The 20,646-nt window shown below is 47.8% G+C and overlaps 1 protein-coding gene across 12 annotated transcripts in view; it reads right to left on the bottom strand.

Annotated features, from left to right (window-relative positions):
- Positions 1-12,583: 12,583 nt before the first annotated feature.
- The window catches only part of SPAG9 (sperm associated antigen 9), a 145,750-nt gene continuing 137,687 nt past the window's right edge, over positions 12,584-20,646 (bottom strand). For all 12 annotated transcript variants that reach the window (XM_077852706.1, XM_077852707.1, XM_077852708.1 and 9 more), the window contains one exon: positions 12,584-16,141. In XM_077852706.1, coding sequence (XP_077708832.1) covers positions 16,026-16,141 — 116 coding nt within the window. In that variant the 3' untranslated portion in view covers positions 12,584-16,025. The remainder of the gene's footprint in view (positions 16,142-20,646) is intronic.

The raw sequence follows: 20,646 nt of genomic DNA, 5'->3' as shown, positions 1-20,646 counted from the left end.
ACCTTCTCTGAGTCTTCAGACCCAATGCTCCTTATCCTTCCCCAAAGGGCCTCCTTCCTGGGGAGGCCCTCCACACACCTCTCTACAATTTAGGGGGTGACAGACATCCATAACCGTGCAGGGCCGGCTGCCACAAGCCAACAGAACCCCTTGCAGGTGGAGACCCTTTGTCCAAACACAGGCCAGGGGCTGGGCCTAATTCAAGCACCTGGCCTTGGTGTAGGCCAGGCTGCCTTGACTCACAGGGATCAGACTTCCTTGGCTCCTTTGTGGGGTTGGAGTGGCCCCAAGATCACAGACTCGGGGGTGGGTGCGAGTACCGTCTTTGCACCCAGAAGCTGAGGTCAGCTTTCGGGATACTCTTTCTTCAGCCATTTACTAGTTTCTCATAATAATAATAACTACCCCTGCCCAAGCTTTATAGTCCACAAAATACTTTCACAAACACTCTCTTAGTCCTCACTAGCCTTGTGATGAGGAGCCAGTACACCCATTTTACAGAAGGAGAAATGGAAGCTCAGGGAGGGAGCTTCTCTGACTAGTGTCAGATCACGGGCCAGGAAGCGGCGCAGCTCCGGCCTGCCTGAGCCCCCATCCAGATCCAGTTCAAAGGCCTGAGCCCGTGTCCAAATGTGGTTCAAAGAAGTGTGGAGACCGTGGGCTGACGTCTCCAGGGCCCGACTGCACCAGCCCGCCGCACAGGGACCAGACTGCTCCCAGGCTCCCCTCATAATATTAGAGGCTGGGGGGTGGGAAAAATGTAAAGCAGCAAAGTGACTGCTCCACGAGATAGTGGGAGTGGGAGAGGGTACTGGGGGTCCCCCGCTGCCCAAGGCCTTGGGCTCAGGCAGGGACGCGAGGGACCCGTAGGTCCTGGAATATGAGGCCATGGGCAGGATTGCCACGCTCTCATCTGGTCATGGCAAAATGAGAAAGACAAGGACAAGGTAGTGAGGTTTTCCCAGAGTCAGACCCACAATGTGAAGCGCACTCCTTTCACTTGTACTGTGTATGTTCAATTGTGTATGTGTGTTTAAAAAGAACTTTCCTTTGACATTTCCTTTTAATGTCCTTAACTCAGCAAAATATAGACCTGGTGACCACGTCCCATCCTCAGTTGTTTTCTGGAAATGTCGGTGCCCTGAGAAATCGGACAGATGGGAGCCACCGAGCTAGCTCTAGTCCTAGGTGAGCCCTGGCATGGAGCGAGATGTTTTTTAATTGAGGGATGATGTCTGAATGGCTGGAAAAATCTCGGGGAGGGGGTTGGAGAAGAGACTGGGGTTCCTGCCCAGACAGCCCTCTGGGCCCCAGAGCCCAGGCATCCCCAGGAAACCCGAGCAGAGGAACATCTGAGTAGCTGCAAAGGGAATTCTGAGAAAGGCCTCGGGGCCAGTTCTCCGTGCCACACACCCTTAGCCTCTTCCCTGACCCGGAGCCAGGAGGAAATGTTCCCTTAAACCCCACCCCTGCCTTCCCCACCCGGCCCCCCAAGGCTGCTCCAAAATAGCCCAGGCCCGGCAGGAGACGTCATGGGTCCGGCTGGCTGCCTGCCCCTCCAAGAGGACAAATATAGAGGGACACTGGATACCGACAGGAGACCCGGGACCTGGGGAGCCCCATGGCTGTGGCACTGCCTGCCCCCCTCCCATCCTTCCCAGCCCTGCACCCACTAATAGGGCAGCTGGGAGGACAGCGCCTCCTGGCCTGGCCAACCCACCCTGGGACGTGTCCCAACATGCCCAGAGCAGAGCTGGAGGCTGGCCCAAGAGGACACCAGGCCGAGCTGGGTGTGTGCATGGGGACACCTCCTCTATCCGAGGGTCTCAAAGCACTTCTATAAGCGTCACTGCCCACAGGGGACTCCCAGGAGCAGGAGAACCCGGCGTCTCCCGGGTGGAACCACTCCGCCTTCTGTTCTTCCCAGCTTCCCAACGAGGCCAAAGCCATAAACCTGGGGGTGTGGGAGGCGGACAGAGGGCAGGCAGCCAGGCCAAACCCCAATAAACTGCTGGTTGGATCGAATTGCAAATAATTAGTCCTGATCACCAAAGCTGCCTCCACCCTCCACTCCCGGGAATTAAAGGTCAAAGGGCAGAGCTGCTGACGCAAATGTCAGGGGAGAAACGCGATTGGGAACAGCTGGGCTCCTGCGCCCGAGGTCAGCGGCGGCCCCGGCGCCCTGGACAAGGTGTCCCCCAGCCTGGGGCTCCCGCGCGCTCGGGAGGGGGGGGGCTCCGGGGGCTCCGCTCGCTCCCCTGGTCTGGTTCGAGGGTCACCAGAACCTGCTGGGGGGGGGTCCCAGAAATTCCCGGGAAATGGTGTCGCTGGGTGCTTGGAGCGAGGGGGCCGAACGGCAGCTCGGGGTCTTGGGAGATGGGACCCCCCTCTCACCCTGAAACAAGAGAAACTTCTGCCTTTCGGGCCACGGCGAGCCCCGGGGAGACCCAGGGCAGGCGCCCGCCGGCCACACCGTGTCTGTGCGCCAGGGGCGACCCCCAGCGGTCAGGGTGAGCCTGGAACTTGGGCCTCGGGCGAGGGAGCTGGGAGCTCGGCCCGGGGCTGGTGGCTGGGGACCCCGGGGTTCGGTTTTGGTAAGGGGGCTGCTGGCTTCAGGGGCATTTTAGTACGTGCTGAGTCTTCCTAGTTGTGCCGAATCTCACCCTAAATGTCCACTGTTAGCAAATCAGCTCCACCGTGTCAAAGAATGCAGGATCATCTAGCCCTAACCCGCCCCTCCCCCTGGCCTCCCTGCATCTATAAATAGCACCACCACCCTCCCGGTCCGGCCCTCGGGCCCTAAACCTACGAGTCATCTTCCACTCCTGCCCACACTGGGCTGGGTGCCGGCCCTGCCCCTCCTCTCGCCGCAGTCCCTCTTCCATCCTTGAGAGCCGCGGCCACTACCCAGCCTGCTGGCCTCTCACCTGGGCTACTACAGCCCCAACCAGGGCGCTGGGTCTGACCTGGGTATGTGCCCAGCCTCCTCCGCTTACTGGCTGTGTGACCTTGTGCAAGTTACTTAACTTCTCTGAGCTCAGCTTCCTCTGCTGCAGGAGGAGGATAGTAATCACAGTGCCAGCCCCATAGAGCATTGCATGAATCTACCGTAGTTTGGACATAAAGACCCTGTCACGCGGACATGCTCCGTGCATGTCAATTATTACAGGCCCTCCTTCAGGCCAATGCCTCCACTCAGGAAACCCAGGCCGGGAGCTGGAGTGAGAACTACCATTACGTGTTGCGTACCAGGTGTCTTTACAGCGTGCTACAGAGCGGGGGGGAGTGGAAGTTCCTGGAGTCTAGAAGCTTCTCCACCACTGCCTCCATCATCACATTCCAGGACCCAGAACCAAAGACCACCTCCTGAGTCCACTGGTCCCATCTGAGGGTCTTCAGGAGTGAGTGTACCTGGGTAAGTGTTGAGGTCACTCGGCCACTGCAGATATCTTCTGGAACGAGACAACTCCAGGTCACGTTCAGCGGCCGTGAATCAGGGTGACCCATCTGCAAGGTGATGAGTGAGGCTGCGCACGTTGGCCTGGCACAGCGTCTGGGCAGCAGGCCAAGCAGGGGCGTGGCCACCAGGCAGGTGCTCCCCCTGCAGCTGCCTCGCCCCCAGGGCCCTCTCCGGGCTCCACCTCACCCACTCTGCATCCAGGCCTGCTCCCCTGTCGGCAGATGTTTTCAACGGTCCGCCCGTGACTGAGCACCTGGAGCCCACGCACTGAATTGGGCAGGCTTGCTCTGGAAAGAGATTTTCAAAGGAGACTTTTACCTACGGAGAGGGGGCAGCAGGAAAAGCAGACCATCCAGATTCGAATGTGGGCCTGTCTCTGGACACACCCTTTGTGTAAGACAGTTGCTCTCTTGGGGTCGGTTCTGCTCCTGAGACACTTGGCAATGGCAGGAGACACTTTTGTTACCACAGCCGGGGGGTGTGCCTGCGCTCCTGGCATCTAGTGGGTTGAGGCCAAGGATGCTGCTAAATATCCCACAGTGCACAGTCCAGACCACACAACAGAGAATTATGCTGCCCCAGTGTTGGCAGTGTCCGGGGCGAGACCCTGGCCTAAGCGCCGTCCCTCTGGTGGGGAAACCCCTGCCTCAGCTGCCTTGAAGGCTAAGGAAAGTGATCCAGGACTGGGCCTAGCTCATGCTCTGTTCCCAAAGGACCTTCTGGCCCTAAGGCCTTCACTTGGCCTGGGACACCCGAGCTGGTGGGCAGAGGTGGGCTGGGCACATGTTCCGACCACAGGAGAATTTTCTGAAATGATCTTGCTGTTACTGCCCTACCCTGCTTGGGGCAGAGTTTCTAGAACAATCCAGTGCTCACTTTTTAAGGCTTTCAATGAAGAAAAAGCAGGCCCGGAAGGAGGAGCCCACCCTCCAGGCAGGTGAATTGTGTTAGAACCTGGGCACTCGAGATTTCTCCTCTCAAGCCTTGGCCTCTGGTGGTCTCCTCGGGGTCCACCCGCCCACCCCTTTTACCTGCATTTTCAGGGAGGCGAGAGGACTAGAAGCAAAAATGCTCCTTCGGAGCAGTTCTCAGACTCAGCGGGAAGACCCCAGGCGGGGAGGAGGGTTTGTGAGGATGTGTGTCACTGGCACCCTGGCCCTGTGCGTCATCCCCCTGGCAAGGCCTCCCTGCCACTCACTGCAGTGGACACCTGCTTCCCCCTCAGCCTCAGCAGCCATGGGGTCAAGTGTCTTCTTTACAAGAACCATCCCCAAATACACACTGCCTTCTCCCCTGGGCTGGGGTGGGGGTGGGGGTGCCCGGGGTGCCCTTACACCTGGCCAGGGCACTGATCTGCTGGTTTACCTGACTGATGTGGAACGGCCTAGGAGGCTGCCCTGGAGGAGGGTAGAAGGTCAGGCTAGTCAACAGAGAAGGACCACCCCCTCACCCTACCCCCCCACCTGGTCCTGCTCGCTCCTTGAGACTGGGGGACCCAGGGGGTTCAGACCACACGCCCCCCTCCCTGGATCAGGCATAGGTGTCAGGCTGGGGTGGGGCTGCTGGCTGCATGGGAAGCCCGCTGACCTTGGGGACAAGCCCGGACGGACACGCAGCTGCTCCTGAACAGGAAGTGGCTGCGGTGGGGGAGGGTAACGCGGGGGAAGGGAGACCAGACCCAAGGACATCAGACTGGCTGAGTGCGAGTAACAGGGCCTAACAAGGAGGAACCTGAGTGGCTCAGTGGTTGAACATCTGCCTTCAGCTCAGGGCCTGACCCCAAGATCCTGGGATCGAGTCCTGCATCGGGCTCCCCACATGGAGCCTCTTCCTCTCTCCATGTCTCTCATGAATGAATGAATGAATAAAATCTTTAAAAAAAAAATCAAGAAAGAAAAAAAAAGGGCCCAACCAAAGGATCTGCACCGAGTCTGCGGTGGGAGCAGCCTCCTGCCACGGGAGTCTCTCCTCGGGGGAAACATGCTCGTCCTTAGTGGGCACTTCTTGCTGATGGTTTGATGCCCAGGCCTTTCCTTACCTTTCCTTCTACAGCTCAGCTCCGCTGCCGACGGGCTGGGGCGACTGCCCTCTTCCTCCGAGGTCCCGTGCCCGTTCCCTCCCAAGGGTGCTTAGAGGCTGCAGCCATCCCACCTCCCACAGTCCTCTCCTGCGGAGGCTCCGCTGCTGGCCAGGGCGCCTGGGCTGCTGGGCTTCCTGCCCAAGGCACAACTCCATCAGGAGAGCTCTGGGCCCCGGCCCCTGAGAAGGGCCGGGCACCCTGGTTGCTGTGACCAAAGCTTCCTTCCCGAGACCCCTTAGCCCTCCGCTGCTCCCACTCCCATCCAGCTTTCCTCCAAGGCCACAGCCCCTGACATCCCACTCCAGCAGCGTGGCTCCCAGGCCCTGCTCTCCTTGCCGGGCTCTGCGCAGGAGGCTGGGCAAGGGCGGAGAAGATCCTGACAGTGGTGGGGGTGAGAGGAGTCGTCTTCCTGCCCCAGGGGGTGAGGGACAGTAGCTGTGCACAGGCACAGTCTGGGACATTCTACCCACCAGAAGAGGGCCCTGGGCAACCCTGAACCCCCTCAGGCATTGAACTCCCCAGGCCTGAGGATGGCAAATGCGGCTGTGTGACACACCTGTCCTCAGGCCTGTGTGTATGTGTGAGCATGCGCACTCGCATGGGGGAGCACTCCAGTCTAGAGCACCCAAAGGCCATGGGGAGGCCACAGCAAGGGCCCTGGCTCCTAGCCCACTCAGGCTGGCCTCACCTCTTCCTTGGGGCCTGCCCCCCCATATGCTTGCCATCTCCGTCTCCCCCATCTCCACCAGGAGGACCCAACAGCTTCTTCCAACCAACTCTGGTGGTGGTGCTGTGGTTGGGAGGGGCCCTAGGTGGCCCTAACCCTCTTTTGCTCCTGATGTTTGTTTAGGTTCATGGGCTCAGCTCATCCAACCCCATCATTTGACAGAAGACTGAGAGCCAGGGAGAAAATGCCCCTAACACTGGGGGCTCCTTGAGACAGGGGTTTAAGCTTCCAGGCAGAGGCCCTGCGTGTAGATGCCAAGGGTGAGCCAGAGCAGAGTGGGCTCAGGGATGGGCTCCAGCCACACCGCCCCTTCCTCTCATCCTTACCCCTTCCTCCCCCTTTTCAGCAGCAGTTATAAAATCCAGGAAATAAATGTGGATTGATGGCCTATAAAGGGCTTAGTTGGTGCTGTGACCTGCTGAGTTATGTAACTCCCATTTATTATTGGCCTTGGACGAAGTTTCTATTGAAGCAGCTCACGAAGCTGATTCCATGACATTTCCTTTCGCCTTATTCAGTGGCTGCAGCCGAAATTCCTCCGCAGCTTCAAAGAGCAGCAGTGGGGGTGTGGACGGTTTCAAAAATCCCCTTCTTCAATCCCCTGGGCCAATGTTCCTCTCCGCCACTGCTCACATCAGCAGCAGTCCCGGACTCTGGACCGCCTGCCTTCCTTTAGGTCCCTGGGCTCTAGGCTGCCCTAGAGGGGCAGCTGGGAAAAGCTGTCCTCCCTGTCCCTGATGAATGAAAGGGGAACAACTCGGAGCTGGAGGAATCAAGAGGCGGCCTGAGTAGAATGAGCACTGAACTAAGAGGCAAGAGCTCTAGTCAGATCTCTGCTGTTGGCATAATGGCCACTCTGGGCCTCGGCATGCTTGTTGGGAAAGGGAAGCCATTTCCTGTATTCGTACAATCAGAATTGATTCACACACTGCCCTGGTCTGGTTTGGCCTGCCTTGCTGGGGTGGACAGCCCGGTGAAGGTGAAAGAGAGGGATGAGAGGCTGGCAGTCTCTCTTTGGGGTGAACAAAAAAAGTCAATACCAACGTGGTGCCACCTTGTGTTCAAAAGGGAGCAGAGCCCAGCCTCCCTCTCAGGCAGTTTTCCCATGCCCTGCCCCTTTTCTGCTCTGGCAGGGGTAGCATGGGGAAGCCAAGGGTCCTCCTTGTCACCTTTCCTTCTCTTCTCGTGATGCCATAGGGGCCCCACCAAGAAGCTCCCTGAAGGCTCAGCTGCCATCCTAAAGCAGACTTTTCTCCAAAACCTCTTCCCAGTTTCAAGAAAGAAAAGATGGGCACTCCAGGAAGTACTGGAGTACCGGAGAACTCAACCAGGTCTGTCTTTTTAATTAAGAAGTATTCCTCCCTGGGTGGCGTAGCGGTTTAGCGCCTGCCTTTGGCCCAGGGCGCGATCCGGGAGACCCGGGATCGAGTCCCACGTCGGGCTCCCGGTACATGGAGCCTGCTTCTCCCTCTGCCTGTGTCTCTGCCTCTCTCTCTCTCTCTGTGTGACTATCATAAATTAATAAAAATTAAAAAAAAAAAGAAGTATTCCTCCTATTCATAGAAGTAAAGCCTTGATGGCTCTGGGACAAACTGGTACATCAAAGAAAGCAGTTGGTTTGTAGCAAGGGGTATAGGCTACAGGAATTCCCTCCATTAGGGATCTGGCTGGGCATGAAGGCTACAGGCCCACACAACTCAAATTACAATTACATGGCCCAGATGACTCACCCTTAGAGAATGTCACCTTGGAATAAGCCTTAGCGCTCATCCAAGGCAAGCCCAGCTTTTACAGAGAAGAAAAACTGAGGGCCCATGGTGAGGAGAGGGCTCCTAATGGATCAAATGGCAGAGAGGGGCTAGAACAAACAATTCTCTATTGCGACTTGGTTTTTGAGATGCTGACTTTAGGCTTACAACGTATCACACAGAGGGGTCTTTGGAAGAAAGGGCTGTCACCTGGGGCCCCAGAAACATGGCCTTAACAGGGGGCAGGATGGTCTGATAAGCTTAATAGGCCAATATGCAGTAAAAGGTAGCAGCTGAAAATTCACTCTGGGATCTGCCACTTGTCTGGGCTAGCCAAAGGTAAGGGAAAGGAGGCTTCATGAAGAAGGACGACAGGAAAAGAAATAGAGGCCTCAGTGGAAGGATACAGATGTTTACTGTTGAGTGGTACATGATCTCATTTTATCTCCAACAATGCTGCAAATGAGAGCTCATCATTACAATACTCCTGATGAGGAGATTCAAGTTTTGGAAAGACTGCTCCACTCTGAGTTGTGTCTGCACTTGAGATATCCTGCAAAAATCTTAGCAGCTGGAGGTTTGGGGTCTTGCCTGGGCAGAGTAGCACTCAGCTTTTAGTAATTAGTAATGCTGGCCATGTAGACAGCCTCTAGCCCTTCTTGCCACCATTCCACACCCAGTAGTGTATCTGAGGATATTTTATTTACTTCTCTATGTTCGCTGCCAACCTGTTTATATGCTGTGACTGGAACATAATTCTTACCATAAAGCATTATGAGACAAAAACAGACAATAAATGTTTCGGTGGCATCTAAAACTATCAAACTTCCTGCTGTTTGCATGCCTCAATCTCCCCCTCAGTGTGCCTACACAGCAATGAAATGAACTCTTAGATGCAAAAGAGAATATGGTTTCCTCCTGTATTGAATTTTCATGGAATGCTCCCTTTTCCTTAAATTGGGGAGGGTGGAGCAAACAGAAAAGTATTCCCTGAGAGATCTGATAAGCCCAAGGTACCTCTGCTTCCTCACCTACTTCTTGTAGGACAATGTCTAGAACACTTATGGACTGAAAATGAGAATATTCTGAGTTAGGGGTGCCTGGGTGGCTCAGTTGGTTTAGTGTCTGACTCTTGGTTTTGGCTCAGCTCATGATCTTGGGGTCGTGAGATCTAGCCTGGCATCTGGCCCCACACTCAGCAGAAGTCTGCTTGAGATACTCTGTCTCCCTCTGCTCCCTCCCAACTATATATAAATCTTTTTTAAAAACCTAAGAAAAAAAATTGTGCATAAACACCAAAGATTTACTTTTTATCACATGACAAAACAGCCAAAGCAGAGACCATACCACCAATAGCATTTGTTCAACTACTGCTTCTAATGTGCTGCCACAATACTGGGTCCCACCTCATTTCTGTGTCTAGTTCCCTCTCTCACCCACATCTCCTGAGGGTGTCTTACTCATCCTCACACACCTGGCACCCAGGAACCTTGAGTCTGCTGCCAAGAGCCTAGCAGGGACAGGTGGTGTGCTGGTTGCTATCACAAGTGTTACTTTACTTCACCATCACAAGAACCCTTTGGGGTGTTCCTCTCTCTTCAGAGAAAAGAAATGGAGTAAGTCAGTGACTAGTGAAAGGTCACAAAATTAGGCAACAGTAGACCCAGTTCTCCTGACCTGAGATCTAGGTCTTCTCCCAACGCACCTGCAGTAGCCTCTAGTGTGGGGGTGTTTGGTTATATCCCCGGTGAGGACCTGGAGCCTTTACTCATCCGAGCTGGGCCTGTTTACCAATGGGCAACAGGACCAGCCAGGCCTCTGCATCACCTGAGAATAATGAATCTATGAATAAATACTTTCAGAAAACTACTAGATGTCATGCAAATGCAAGCTAGTCATGGTAGCATCTGAAAGGTTATGGCTTTTTTTTTTTCCTATGAAAAAAATCATCTTACCAAGTGCACGGGACATGAAAGAGTACTGGGCTGAGCCTGCTGGCAGGTCACCATGTGCCAGTAAGAAGCGGCTAAGAATAGGGGTGCCTGCCTTCGGCTCAGGTCACGATCTTGAGGTCCTCATATGGAGCTCTGCTTCAGGCTTCTGCTCAGCGGGGAGTCGGCTTGTCTACCTCTCCCCTAGCTCGTGCTGTCTCTCTCTCTCTAAATCTTTTTAAAAAATTAAAACAAAAACAAAAACAAAAACAGCTAAGAATGAATGAAGCTTTCTGCTCCTGGAAAACATGTCTGGGAGTCCAGCTGGGCTTGCGTTTGTCTCAAGCAGCTGTTCCCAATGCAAGCATCAGAATCACCTGAGTAACTGTTTATCCAGATACTCCAACAGAGTCAGACACTCCCAGAGGTGAGAGGAAGAAGGAAGTGATTTCTGGAACTAGTATGTAGGCAACTCTGGCCATACCCCCCCCTCCTGGCCTGGTGGAGAACTGAAGCTACTGCATAAAAGCCGCCAGCCTGACTGGGCTTCATTGCTCCACCTTTCTCCTTTGAGTCTGGGATCAAACCATACTACTTATTGTCTGTGGCTGGGAGGCAACGTTCTGCTGGGACATAAAATTGAGCAGCTGAACAATATGGCTCCTTTTGTGAGTGTCATTCTGAAAAATACACTGTAAGTAAATTCCACCTCCCAGGTATCCGGGCCTTGCAGGGGCCTGGCTAACCACGGCCCATAAACAGAAATAGCTGGTATGTATACAGACAACACATGGAGGCAAATCAGACTCAGAGAGGGCTGGAGCCAGCACTTTTTACATCGCCTGGATAAACCACCCCCCCTTTAACCCACGGGAGACCTAATTAGTCCCAAAGATGTTACAGAAATGCTCCTCAGCCTAAGCCACACTTCACACTTAACCTATGACACTTCACAGATGCTGGGACCAGGCCTACAACAGAGTCCTATTCGGTAGGTCTAGGGTGGAGTTTTACGTCTTTATGGGTGCTTCTGGGGTGCTATGTTAAAGTGACTTGCTTACAGTTGCAGTTTCTAGGGGCAGCGCCTAGACAGGTCTAGAGCCTTCTTTCCTGCTATGTATCACTAGGTCTCTAAAGAAAAGGAGTTTATTATTTTTAAAAAAGATTTTATTCATTTATTCATGAGAGACACAGAGAGGTAGAGACACAGGCAGAGGGAGAAGCAGGTTCCATGCAGGGAGCCTGATGTGGGACTTGATCCTGGGTCCCCAGGATCAGACCCTGAGTCAAAGGCAGACGCACAACTGCTGAGCCACCCAGGAGTCCCTAAAGGAAAGGAATTTAAAACTGAACTGTATTGGGGCCCCTGGGTGACTCGGTTGGGTGTCTGACCCGATTTCGGATCAGGTCACGATTGCAGGGTCATGGGATCCAGTCCCATGTCGGCTGTGTGCTCAGTGTGCAGTCTGCCTGTCCCTCTCCCTCTGCTCCCTCCAACCCTTCACCAGCCACCGATCCTGTTTCTCTCTCTCAAATAAATAAAATCTCTAAAACAGATTTAGATCTTAAATATTATGGAAAAAAAATAAAAATAAATAAACAAATATTATGGAATATTTAAGATATCCTGAGAAGTCTCCTAACTATAAAACCTTTCCTAACAAATTTGCCACTGCAGAAAATTAAGCCCATGCCCTTTGTGGCCGTCCGAGTTCTCATGCCTATGCAGAATGGGTGATATTTGGGGGCTGGATGAGGGTGAGCTTGGGCACTTGAGCAGTTATTGTTCCATTAAGGCTTGAAAGACAGTTTCCTCACTGGGTGGGACTTCAGGCCACAGTCTCTGTGCTGAGGACAGCCCCCAACAAAACTATAATGAACATATCCTTTCCTGTGCTGTTCGCTCCTCTGGCTTCTTCTAAGACTGGCTGGATCAGTAAAATGAATGAGGCTGAAAAAAATTAATCAGTTTCCAAAACAATGACTTGGCAGGCCCCAGAAGACCAAGGGGGCAGTTAGGTAAGGTCCTGTAGAGCAGGAATGAGCCAGGTTATTAATTATACTCTAGAGCATCCAACCTCAACTGGATGGATCGCTGTGCCTTCATCAAGTGAACTAGCCTATTAATATGCTGATTGGGGCTACTTTTACTGTCGTGTCAGAGCCCCACATTTCCTGTAAACAAAGTATACAGGATTGGACTAAATACCACTGCTCTGAATATGGATTCACACTGTGCTACCACATGATTAGTTTTATAATCATCCTTCCTTCCAGAGTCTCTTTCATGCAAATGGGTCACAAATAAGCACAGTGTATTATTAACATCTACATTACAGCCTGCTTCTCATTACTGAGTCAACATGGCAACTGGTATGCCTTATATCATGTGTGGGTTGTTACTCAGCACACCCACATTTCTAGAAAGCCCTATTGTCTATTACTCATTTGAACATGTGAGCCAAGCAATCATGTTCTTCATGTATTCCCCCCACTACTCACCTTCAGCCTGAGCAAATGGCGACAGTCCGTGCTGTCATGTTTGATGGGGGAAGATTATTATTAGATTGTTGAATAAAAACCAAGTCCAGACCCCTAAGAAAGGCAAAACCAAAACAAAATACACTGGACCTCATACATGTTTCATATACATATTTATATATATTTCATGTACAAAGTTACATTCCGAACCCCAGGGGTTCCATAATAGAAATAAATACTGAAATAACTACATTGCTAAATGAGCTTTTTGCTCATAGAAATGAAGCCTCAGCCTCTAAGAGACAACAAGTGGGACACTCTAGAACCCATTTTTCAGATTATAGAGGCCAGTAAAAGTCTGGATAAAATGTCTAGGACAAAAAACAAATTCAGAACATAAAATGGTTAAAATATATTCAAATATATTGAGAAATGTATGACAAAATTAATAATAAAAACTTAATTTTTAAGAGAAAGAAAAAGACATTTAGTGTTACAAAATAGCATAACCCTGTTAGAAAAGCATTTATGATTTCCACATTTAATTCTCTCTTCTCTACTCTTCCCATGTTATAAACTGGGGCCAAATGAGTCCCTTTCTCAACATGATCAATTAAGAAGAGCCCTAACTCTGCTTGAGTCCTTTGGTAACGATCATAATACTCACAATGAAATAAATATTCAGTTCCACAGCATTTGCAAGAAAGACGCACATTCTTTAGGACAGTTAATGAGACAATTGTTTTGCTTTGTTTTGTTACTAAGGCAGCCTATGTTAAAGGGTCTATTCTCAAATGCAGTTAGACCTTTACAAGAAATGAACAATGCAGCAACTGAGAGCATGTGTTTTAATCTTTTCTATGCAAACACACTTAATTTGAAAAGTTATGTGCTGCATACTTTGTGCTCAAAATGTTTTAAACTCTCAAAAAGCTGCATCTATTAAGATATTCGTTCCTATTTAAAAAATTTAGATCCACACAGGTTGGAGAAAAACACTCTCAAAACAGTGTTCTTCAAGAATATTCTCCCTTTGCCTCACAGGGATTTCAACCTGCATTTCATAGTAAGTGTTAGGTTGGTGTACAGGATACTTTCATTTTTGTAGATGAGCAATGGTCGAGCATCGGCAATTTCACATGGTTCAACCTCATACATAACCCAAGAATAACAAAACGAGAAAATTCTTGGGTATCCCTTATTTCTTCCAACTAGGGGAAATCTATATTTTTTTACATGGAGAGACCAACTTTTCTCTATCCTTGAGTTGGTAGGTACAGGAAGTATGCACCAACCACTTTGCTGCTTCAAGAAGCTTACATTCTGGTTACGGAAGCAACTGTTACCACCCTGACCAAAGTAAATGTTACAAGAATATAAGCCTATTATTGGGTGAATGGGGAAAATAAAGCAATCTGTGGGAAATATCCAAATGAAATTACAAATATAAGGACAAGCCCTTAAAACAACTTGTACAGGCATTTGTCTCTAGTCCCTGAAGTTATTAACAGGGCGACAGATAATCTGACAGCTTTAGATAAAATAGCTACACCCCTATATTCCTTATGTTAGAGCCAGTAAGTTAAAAAAGATCAGAACCATTGTAACATGTCTGCATTTTTCATCTTTAACCTCCTGATTTCCTAAATTACATTTGGTCATACAAACATGTAAAAGACTGAACAGCAGATGGAGTCTTACTCTGGGATGCTTACTTCTTGGGACTAAAATTTCCAAACACTTTGGTGTTTCCTTTTTCTGAATTTATACAACATTCCCCCAAAATGTTTAAAAATTTGGGGGTTTTGTTTTTTTGTTTTGTTTTGTTTTTAGGTATTGCCAAAAATGGCTTGGATTTAAAATAAAAACATAGCTTCTCAGCTATAAGTGGCCCAAGTTTTGGTGCCTTGAAGAAAAGTGATTGAGTAGTTCAAGCAAAAAAGCATCCTTTTAGTACAGCTTTTACCAAAGGAGTTTTTCCTTCTGGCCATCTAAAGTGGCCATAAATTTATTGTGTACACAATGTGCTTCTAGACACATGTGGCCAAATGGCTCCAAAGGCCTCCTCCAGCTCATTAACTCCCGTGTATTTATAATCTAGCTTAATCCTGTAGATGCTTGAAGGACAGTGGCATACTTTTTTACAAACATGTCTGTATGACATTCAGAAAGAACAAATCCCTGGCACTTAAGAACACTTACACAGTCTGAGGCCTGCGTGTGCTTACTTTTCCTTCAAGTAGTCCTTCTGATAACTGGGGGCCTTTGTTCAACAGGCTTAGATTTTTAAAAAATAACACTTAAATTTATATTCAGTTTTGCTTAAAGAAATGGTAAATAACACATTTTCAAGAAGCTGGAGAGGGAAAAACTGCAGCATAACGGTTTTTGAAAACTTATGAAACAAGAAAGTCAGTTAAACCCAGAGTCAGTTTTTTTAAATGGTCAGTATACGCAAAAAAGATGAACATGTTGTGGGCTTTTACTTTATGGTATCTTGGCTTTGTCTTCTTCCCTTTCATAGTTTTCCTTTTTGAAGATGGCATTTTAATCTTAAAAGGGCACAAAAGCTTAAAGGTGTCATTTACATACAAAATATCAAGTGCTAGCTGTTCTGTAGTTTTACATAGAACAAGAAAAAATACTGTTTCTCACCAAATCCCTTATTCGATCCATAGGCCACTCTATCACCACTGCAGCTTTACTCTTATTAACTGGTAAGAGCAGTCCAAGAACAACTGGTAAATAAGTGAATTTTTTACATGGAAAAAATTCAACCAACTACCACCATTCACTGATACAAGAACCCAAAACACAATTTCCTTAAAAAAAAAATTCTTCCCATTGTTGAAGTGATCTTCTGAGCCTTATAAATAATAAACCTTTCAGACACGTCAGTATGAAAATGAGACTAGTACTCAGAGAGCAGGCCTCATAAACTTTAGAGCTCTAATAAGTCAGAAACAGGAAACTTTTATTTAAATAGTGTAGTCTTAATTTCTTTAATATAAAACCCCCCAAATCTGATGAAAACAAGGTTTTATATACCATATAAACAAGATTTGTCAGATTTGAAAGTGAAAGTTAAAGTAATTTACAGTTAGCTTTTAGCCCCCTGGGACATTTAGAGAAATCCTGAAATCCACCTGATACTAGCTTGTGTCAATTTTATAATACATTGGGAAAAACTTTATTATTGTACTTAATGGTACAATTTCACTTACCAAGTGTTCCCATTAATTCCATTATTAGTGACAGCTAAAAAGTGACCCCATCAAACAAAGTGAGTGACATTAACTGTGGCAGAGTAAGCCACATCTGGATTGCTTTTGGTAATTTACCAGTTTGCAGAGAGTAAACATTCTTTGATTTGTTCATAACATACTGAAATTGCCTATAACACTGGTGCAGTAAAACAGCTAGTTCCTGTATTGTTACAGTAGGACAGGTTCTGTAATATAAAGTTAACAGGAAAAAGAAATGCTCACACATAATGTGGTGAAACTAATTTCACATAGAGAGCATTAAATAAAGGGGCAGAGGGAAAATAAACCATGCAGAAGAGACAGCTTCCCCGTCTCCACCTGTTCCTATGTGCTCACTCACTGCCATACATCACTTGCCATACTATCAGGTGACTCCTTTCTGCTTTGGCGACAGAAGGTTCAAGTGGAAGATCCTCTCCAAGAAGTTCTGATTCTCCACCTTCATCACCTGGGGGATGATAACAAGAACTCAAGTTAGGTTGAGCATGGAATATGCAGTCCAAAGGACAGCAGATAGAATGTCCATGGTTAGCCTGTGAACAGTACGCACAAAGGTTGGCCAACTCCCATTTTGGAGAACACAGGACAAGAAATGACATAAATCAGAACCCTCACTTGCCCGACTTCTGAAAAGGTTAATTCAGTTTTCAGACAATAAAAGTGAGTTTACAGTACTAAATTAGAAACCCATCCCAGTATGTCTGCATACTGAGGTTAACAGAAATGAGAAGCTAAAAAGGAAAAGCTGTCCGACCCTGTGTTCATCCAAATGGACAGAGTCTACTCTCATTTATGTCAAACTGAGAAGTGAGACTAGATAAGCCTAGATAAGTGGAGGTGTGGAGATAGAGCCCACACCCACAAACTAGCTAAACCACACCCACACACACCCACAAACTAGCTAAACCCAAACAACTCATGTTTGTTGTCAGTGACAATAATGCTCTCCAATCAGAGATAACCAATACAGGCACATGGAAACAGAAACTGCCTCCCTGCAGCACTAGGAGATGGCAGATTCATCACACAAGAATACACTCAGGGGGATCCCTGGGTGGCGCAGCAGTTTGGCGCCTGCCTTTGGCCCAGGGTGCGATCCTGGAGACCCGGGATTGAATCCCACATCGGGCTCCCAGTGCATGGAGCCTGCTTCTCCCTCTGCCTGTGTCTCTGCCTCTCTCTCTCTCTCTGTGACTATCATAAAAAAAAAAAAAAAAAAAAGAATACACTCAGATTTTTGTTTTTTAAGATTTTATTTTATTTTTAAAAATATTTTATTTGGGACACCTGGGTGGCTCAGTGGTTGAGCATCTACCTTCGGCTCAGGGTATGATCCTGGAGTTCCTGGATCGAGTTCCATGTTGGGCTCCTCACATGGAGCCTGCTTCTCCCTCTGCCTATGTCTCTGCCTCTCTCTCTGTGTCTCTCATGAATAGATAAATAAAATCTTTAAAAAATAACAAAAAATAAAGATTTTATTTACTTATTTGACACATGGACAGAGACAGAGAACACAGACAGGGGGAGTGGTAGGCAGAGGGAGAGAGAGAGAAACAGGCTCCCCACAGAGCAGGGAGCCTGATGCGGAGCTTTATCCCAGGACCCTGAGATCATGACCGGAGCTGAAGGCAGACGCTTAACCAACTGAACCACCCAGGTGCCCCTAAGATTTTATTTTCAAGTAATCTCTACACCCAATGTGGGGCTCGAGCTCACCACCCTGAGATCAAGAGTCGCAAGCTCCACTAAGCCAGCAAAGGCCCCTCTATATTGGGTTTTTCTTCCCATGATTTTCAAGTTTAGGATAGATTATGAATTAATGGTGTATGGTAGAAATGAAGGCACAAGGCCGAAGCCACAGAAGGCTATAGGTTCTCCTAGGAATAGCTGAATGAACTGGATAAATGAAGTCCTGACTAAAGACACTGCTCCCCAAGGGCCAGGGCAAGCAAACCACACTCCTCTCTACAACGTACATCCCTAGTTTTGCTGTTGCAGACCAGGGTTACTCTGACACAACTCAGTGACAACTGGTCTCTGGGGTGGATTCTTCACCAGAATCCTACATACTTATATACCAAGGGGCAAAGGTACACTGCTGATCTGCTAGTTTTGCCATGTATCTCACCTGAATTTCAGCTGGTTAAAAGAAAACATTGGTAGTGTCAACGAGAAACTGGCAGAAAAAAAAATCCCTAAAAATTGGCATTTTTCTCTGCAGGCCAAATACTCCTTAACCTACCTCTTCGTGACCCTTTCACAGCAATGTCCAACTGTGTAGTGGAGCACGATCTCAAAGATTCAAGACAAAATCCAAGAATGTAAAAAAATTGAGTTTGGTTTTTAAATTTTAAAAAATTACAATGAGGGATGCCTTGGTGGCTTAGTCAGTTAAGTGTCTGACTCTTGATTTTAGCTCAGGTCATGATTTCAGGGTGGTGAGACCAAGTGCCAGGTTGGGCTTCATGCTTGGCATGAAGCCTGCTAAAGAGTCTCTCCCTCTTCTCCCTCTGCCCCTCCCCACTAAAATAAACAAAAAATAAACTAAAAAATAAAAAAAAATTACAATGATAATGACAAATTAGTTGGCAAGGTTAAAGGCTGTTGGTATTTGAGTTGCTTTGTTTTGAAGGTTCTACTGTTTAGAATCACCATTTCCTAGGGCTCTACATCTTACTTAATTAAACCACTGAAACTAGAAGACTGGTGATAAACAGGTGACAGGGATTTAGAGCACATCTGTTGTAAGAAGCATGGGTGATGGGATTCCTGGGTGGCGCAGAGGTTTGGCGCCTGCCTTTGGCCCAGGGCGCAATCCCGGAGACCCGGGATCGAATCCCACATCGGGCTCCCGGTGCATGGAGCCTGCTTCTCCCTCTGCCTGTGTCTCTGCCTCTCTCTCTCTCTCTCTCTCTCTCTCTGTGACTATCATAAATAAATAAATAAATAAATAAATAAATAAATAAATAAAGAAGAAGCATGGGTGATGTATGGAAGTGGAGAGCCACCAGACTGTACACCTGAAACTAATACAACACTGTATGTTAACTACACTGGAATTAAAAAAAAAAAAATATGGGACTCATGGGATCAATTTTTCATTGTTAAAATATTACAGGAAACTAAAATGGAACAAAAAGATCAAATTTGATTTGAGAAAAAAAAAAAAGTATACTTACTTACTATTAAAATTAAGCCTGTGCTTTCCAGGCTGGATTAACTAGAGATATTGACAAACCTGGTTAAACAATTTTTATGCTGTTTTCAGGATCCACAATGGAAGGAGTTTCCAGTGGACATGGAAAAACCACAGATTTTATTAACATACTCCTTAGTATGGTTCCAAGTGCCATGTTTCATGCCAAGTAAAAGCTGCCCTAATCACCCCAGCTAAATGGAATCCCTTTCTATCAAGGAATTCTGCACCAATAGTCAATTATTTATTATTTATTTATTTATTTATTTATTTATTTATTTATTTATTTAATTATTTATTTATAGTCAATTATTTAAAAACATTTTGAAGCAACTTCATTCCTACTAACACCACTAGAATCAGTCAATTCCTAAATTTCACAGTAACATCCCCCCCTTAAAAATGTATAAGTCTTTTGCATCAGATAGTCTGGTTTATACTAATTATATGCGGCACACTGTCATTTACATGGCCCTAAATTTTATACTACTTTCTTATAGAATTCAACAGCCCCCAAATCCCTCCCTTCTGAGATATACCTAAAGCCCAGCAACCATCTTTGACCTAAGACAACTCCCAGCTCCCAATCTCCTCAAGGTCAAGGTGATGCCCAGCATCAAACTCCTCCCTCTCTCCCCTCCAGGTCTGCTTCTTCTGTTCTGGTAGTCTTTTTTTGTTTGTTTTTTAAAGATTTATTTACTTATTTATTCATGAGACACAGAGAGAGAGAGAGAGAGAGAGAGAGAGAGAGGGAGAGAGGCAGAGACACAGGCAGAGGGAGAAGCAGGCTCCATGCAAGGAGCCCGACGTGGGACTTGATCTTCGGTCTCCAGGATCACACCCTGAGCTGCAGGCGGCGCTAAACCGCTGCGCCACCGGGGCTGCCCTGTTCTGGTAGTCTTTATCTCTGAGTAAATGGGTCACCTCACCTTTCTCCACATCCTATTAGTTACTAATTCCTCATCATGCTGTTACTGCCCTACTCAGTTTTTCATTTTTTTCCTACCTCATTTCCCTATGTCTAGTTTTTTTTTTTTTTAGATTTTATTTATTTATTCATGAGAGATACAGAAAGAAAGAAGCAGAGACACAGGCAGAGGGAGAAGTCAGCTCCTCTCAGGAAGCCTGGTGCGGGACTCACTCCCTGGATCCAGGATCACGCCCTGAGCTGAAGGTGAACACTCAACCACTGAGCCACCCAGGCGTCCCTCTGTATGTCTAGTCTTATACCTCCAACTCATCTTCTACACAAATCTATTCACATTGCTCTTCTATTTAAAGTTCTCTGATAGTTTTCCTTAGCTTTAAAGATAGAAGTGCATTAACTATAGAGAACAAACTGATGGTTACCAGAGAGGAGGTGGGTGGGAGGATGGGGGAAACAGGTGATGGGGATTAAGGAGTGTACCTATTGTAATGAACACTGGGTGATGTGTGGAACCGTTGAATCACTGTATCATACATTTGAAACTAACACACTGTATGTGAACTATACTGGATCAGAGAAAGGGAAGGAAAGGAAGGAAATACATACATACATATATAAAAATATAGAAGTGCAAACTCCTTAATTTCGTATATAAAGATCTTCCATAATCCAGCCCCAATCCCCCCTTTCTAGATTTATCTCTGGTCAAATGCTCCAGCCATTTAAAAATACTTTTTCTTCATTCAAGATGGTTTCAACATTTCTAAGCAAGCCTTTCTTTGATCAAGCTATCTATTCTCTTACCTTGGAATGCCAATCCTCAGCATTC

The sequence above is a fragment of the Canis aureus genome, chromosome 16 (assembly GCF_053574225.1).
Source record: "Canis aureus isolate CA01 chromosome 16, VMU_Caureus_v.1.0, whole genome shotgun sequence".
Taxonomy (NCBI): Eukaryota; Metazoa; Chordata; class Mammalia; order Carnivora; family Canidae; genus Canis; species Canis aureus.
Note: the sequence above shows the minus strand (reverse complement) of the source record. Positions and strands in the feature narration are given on the sequence as shown.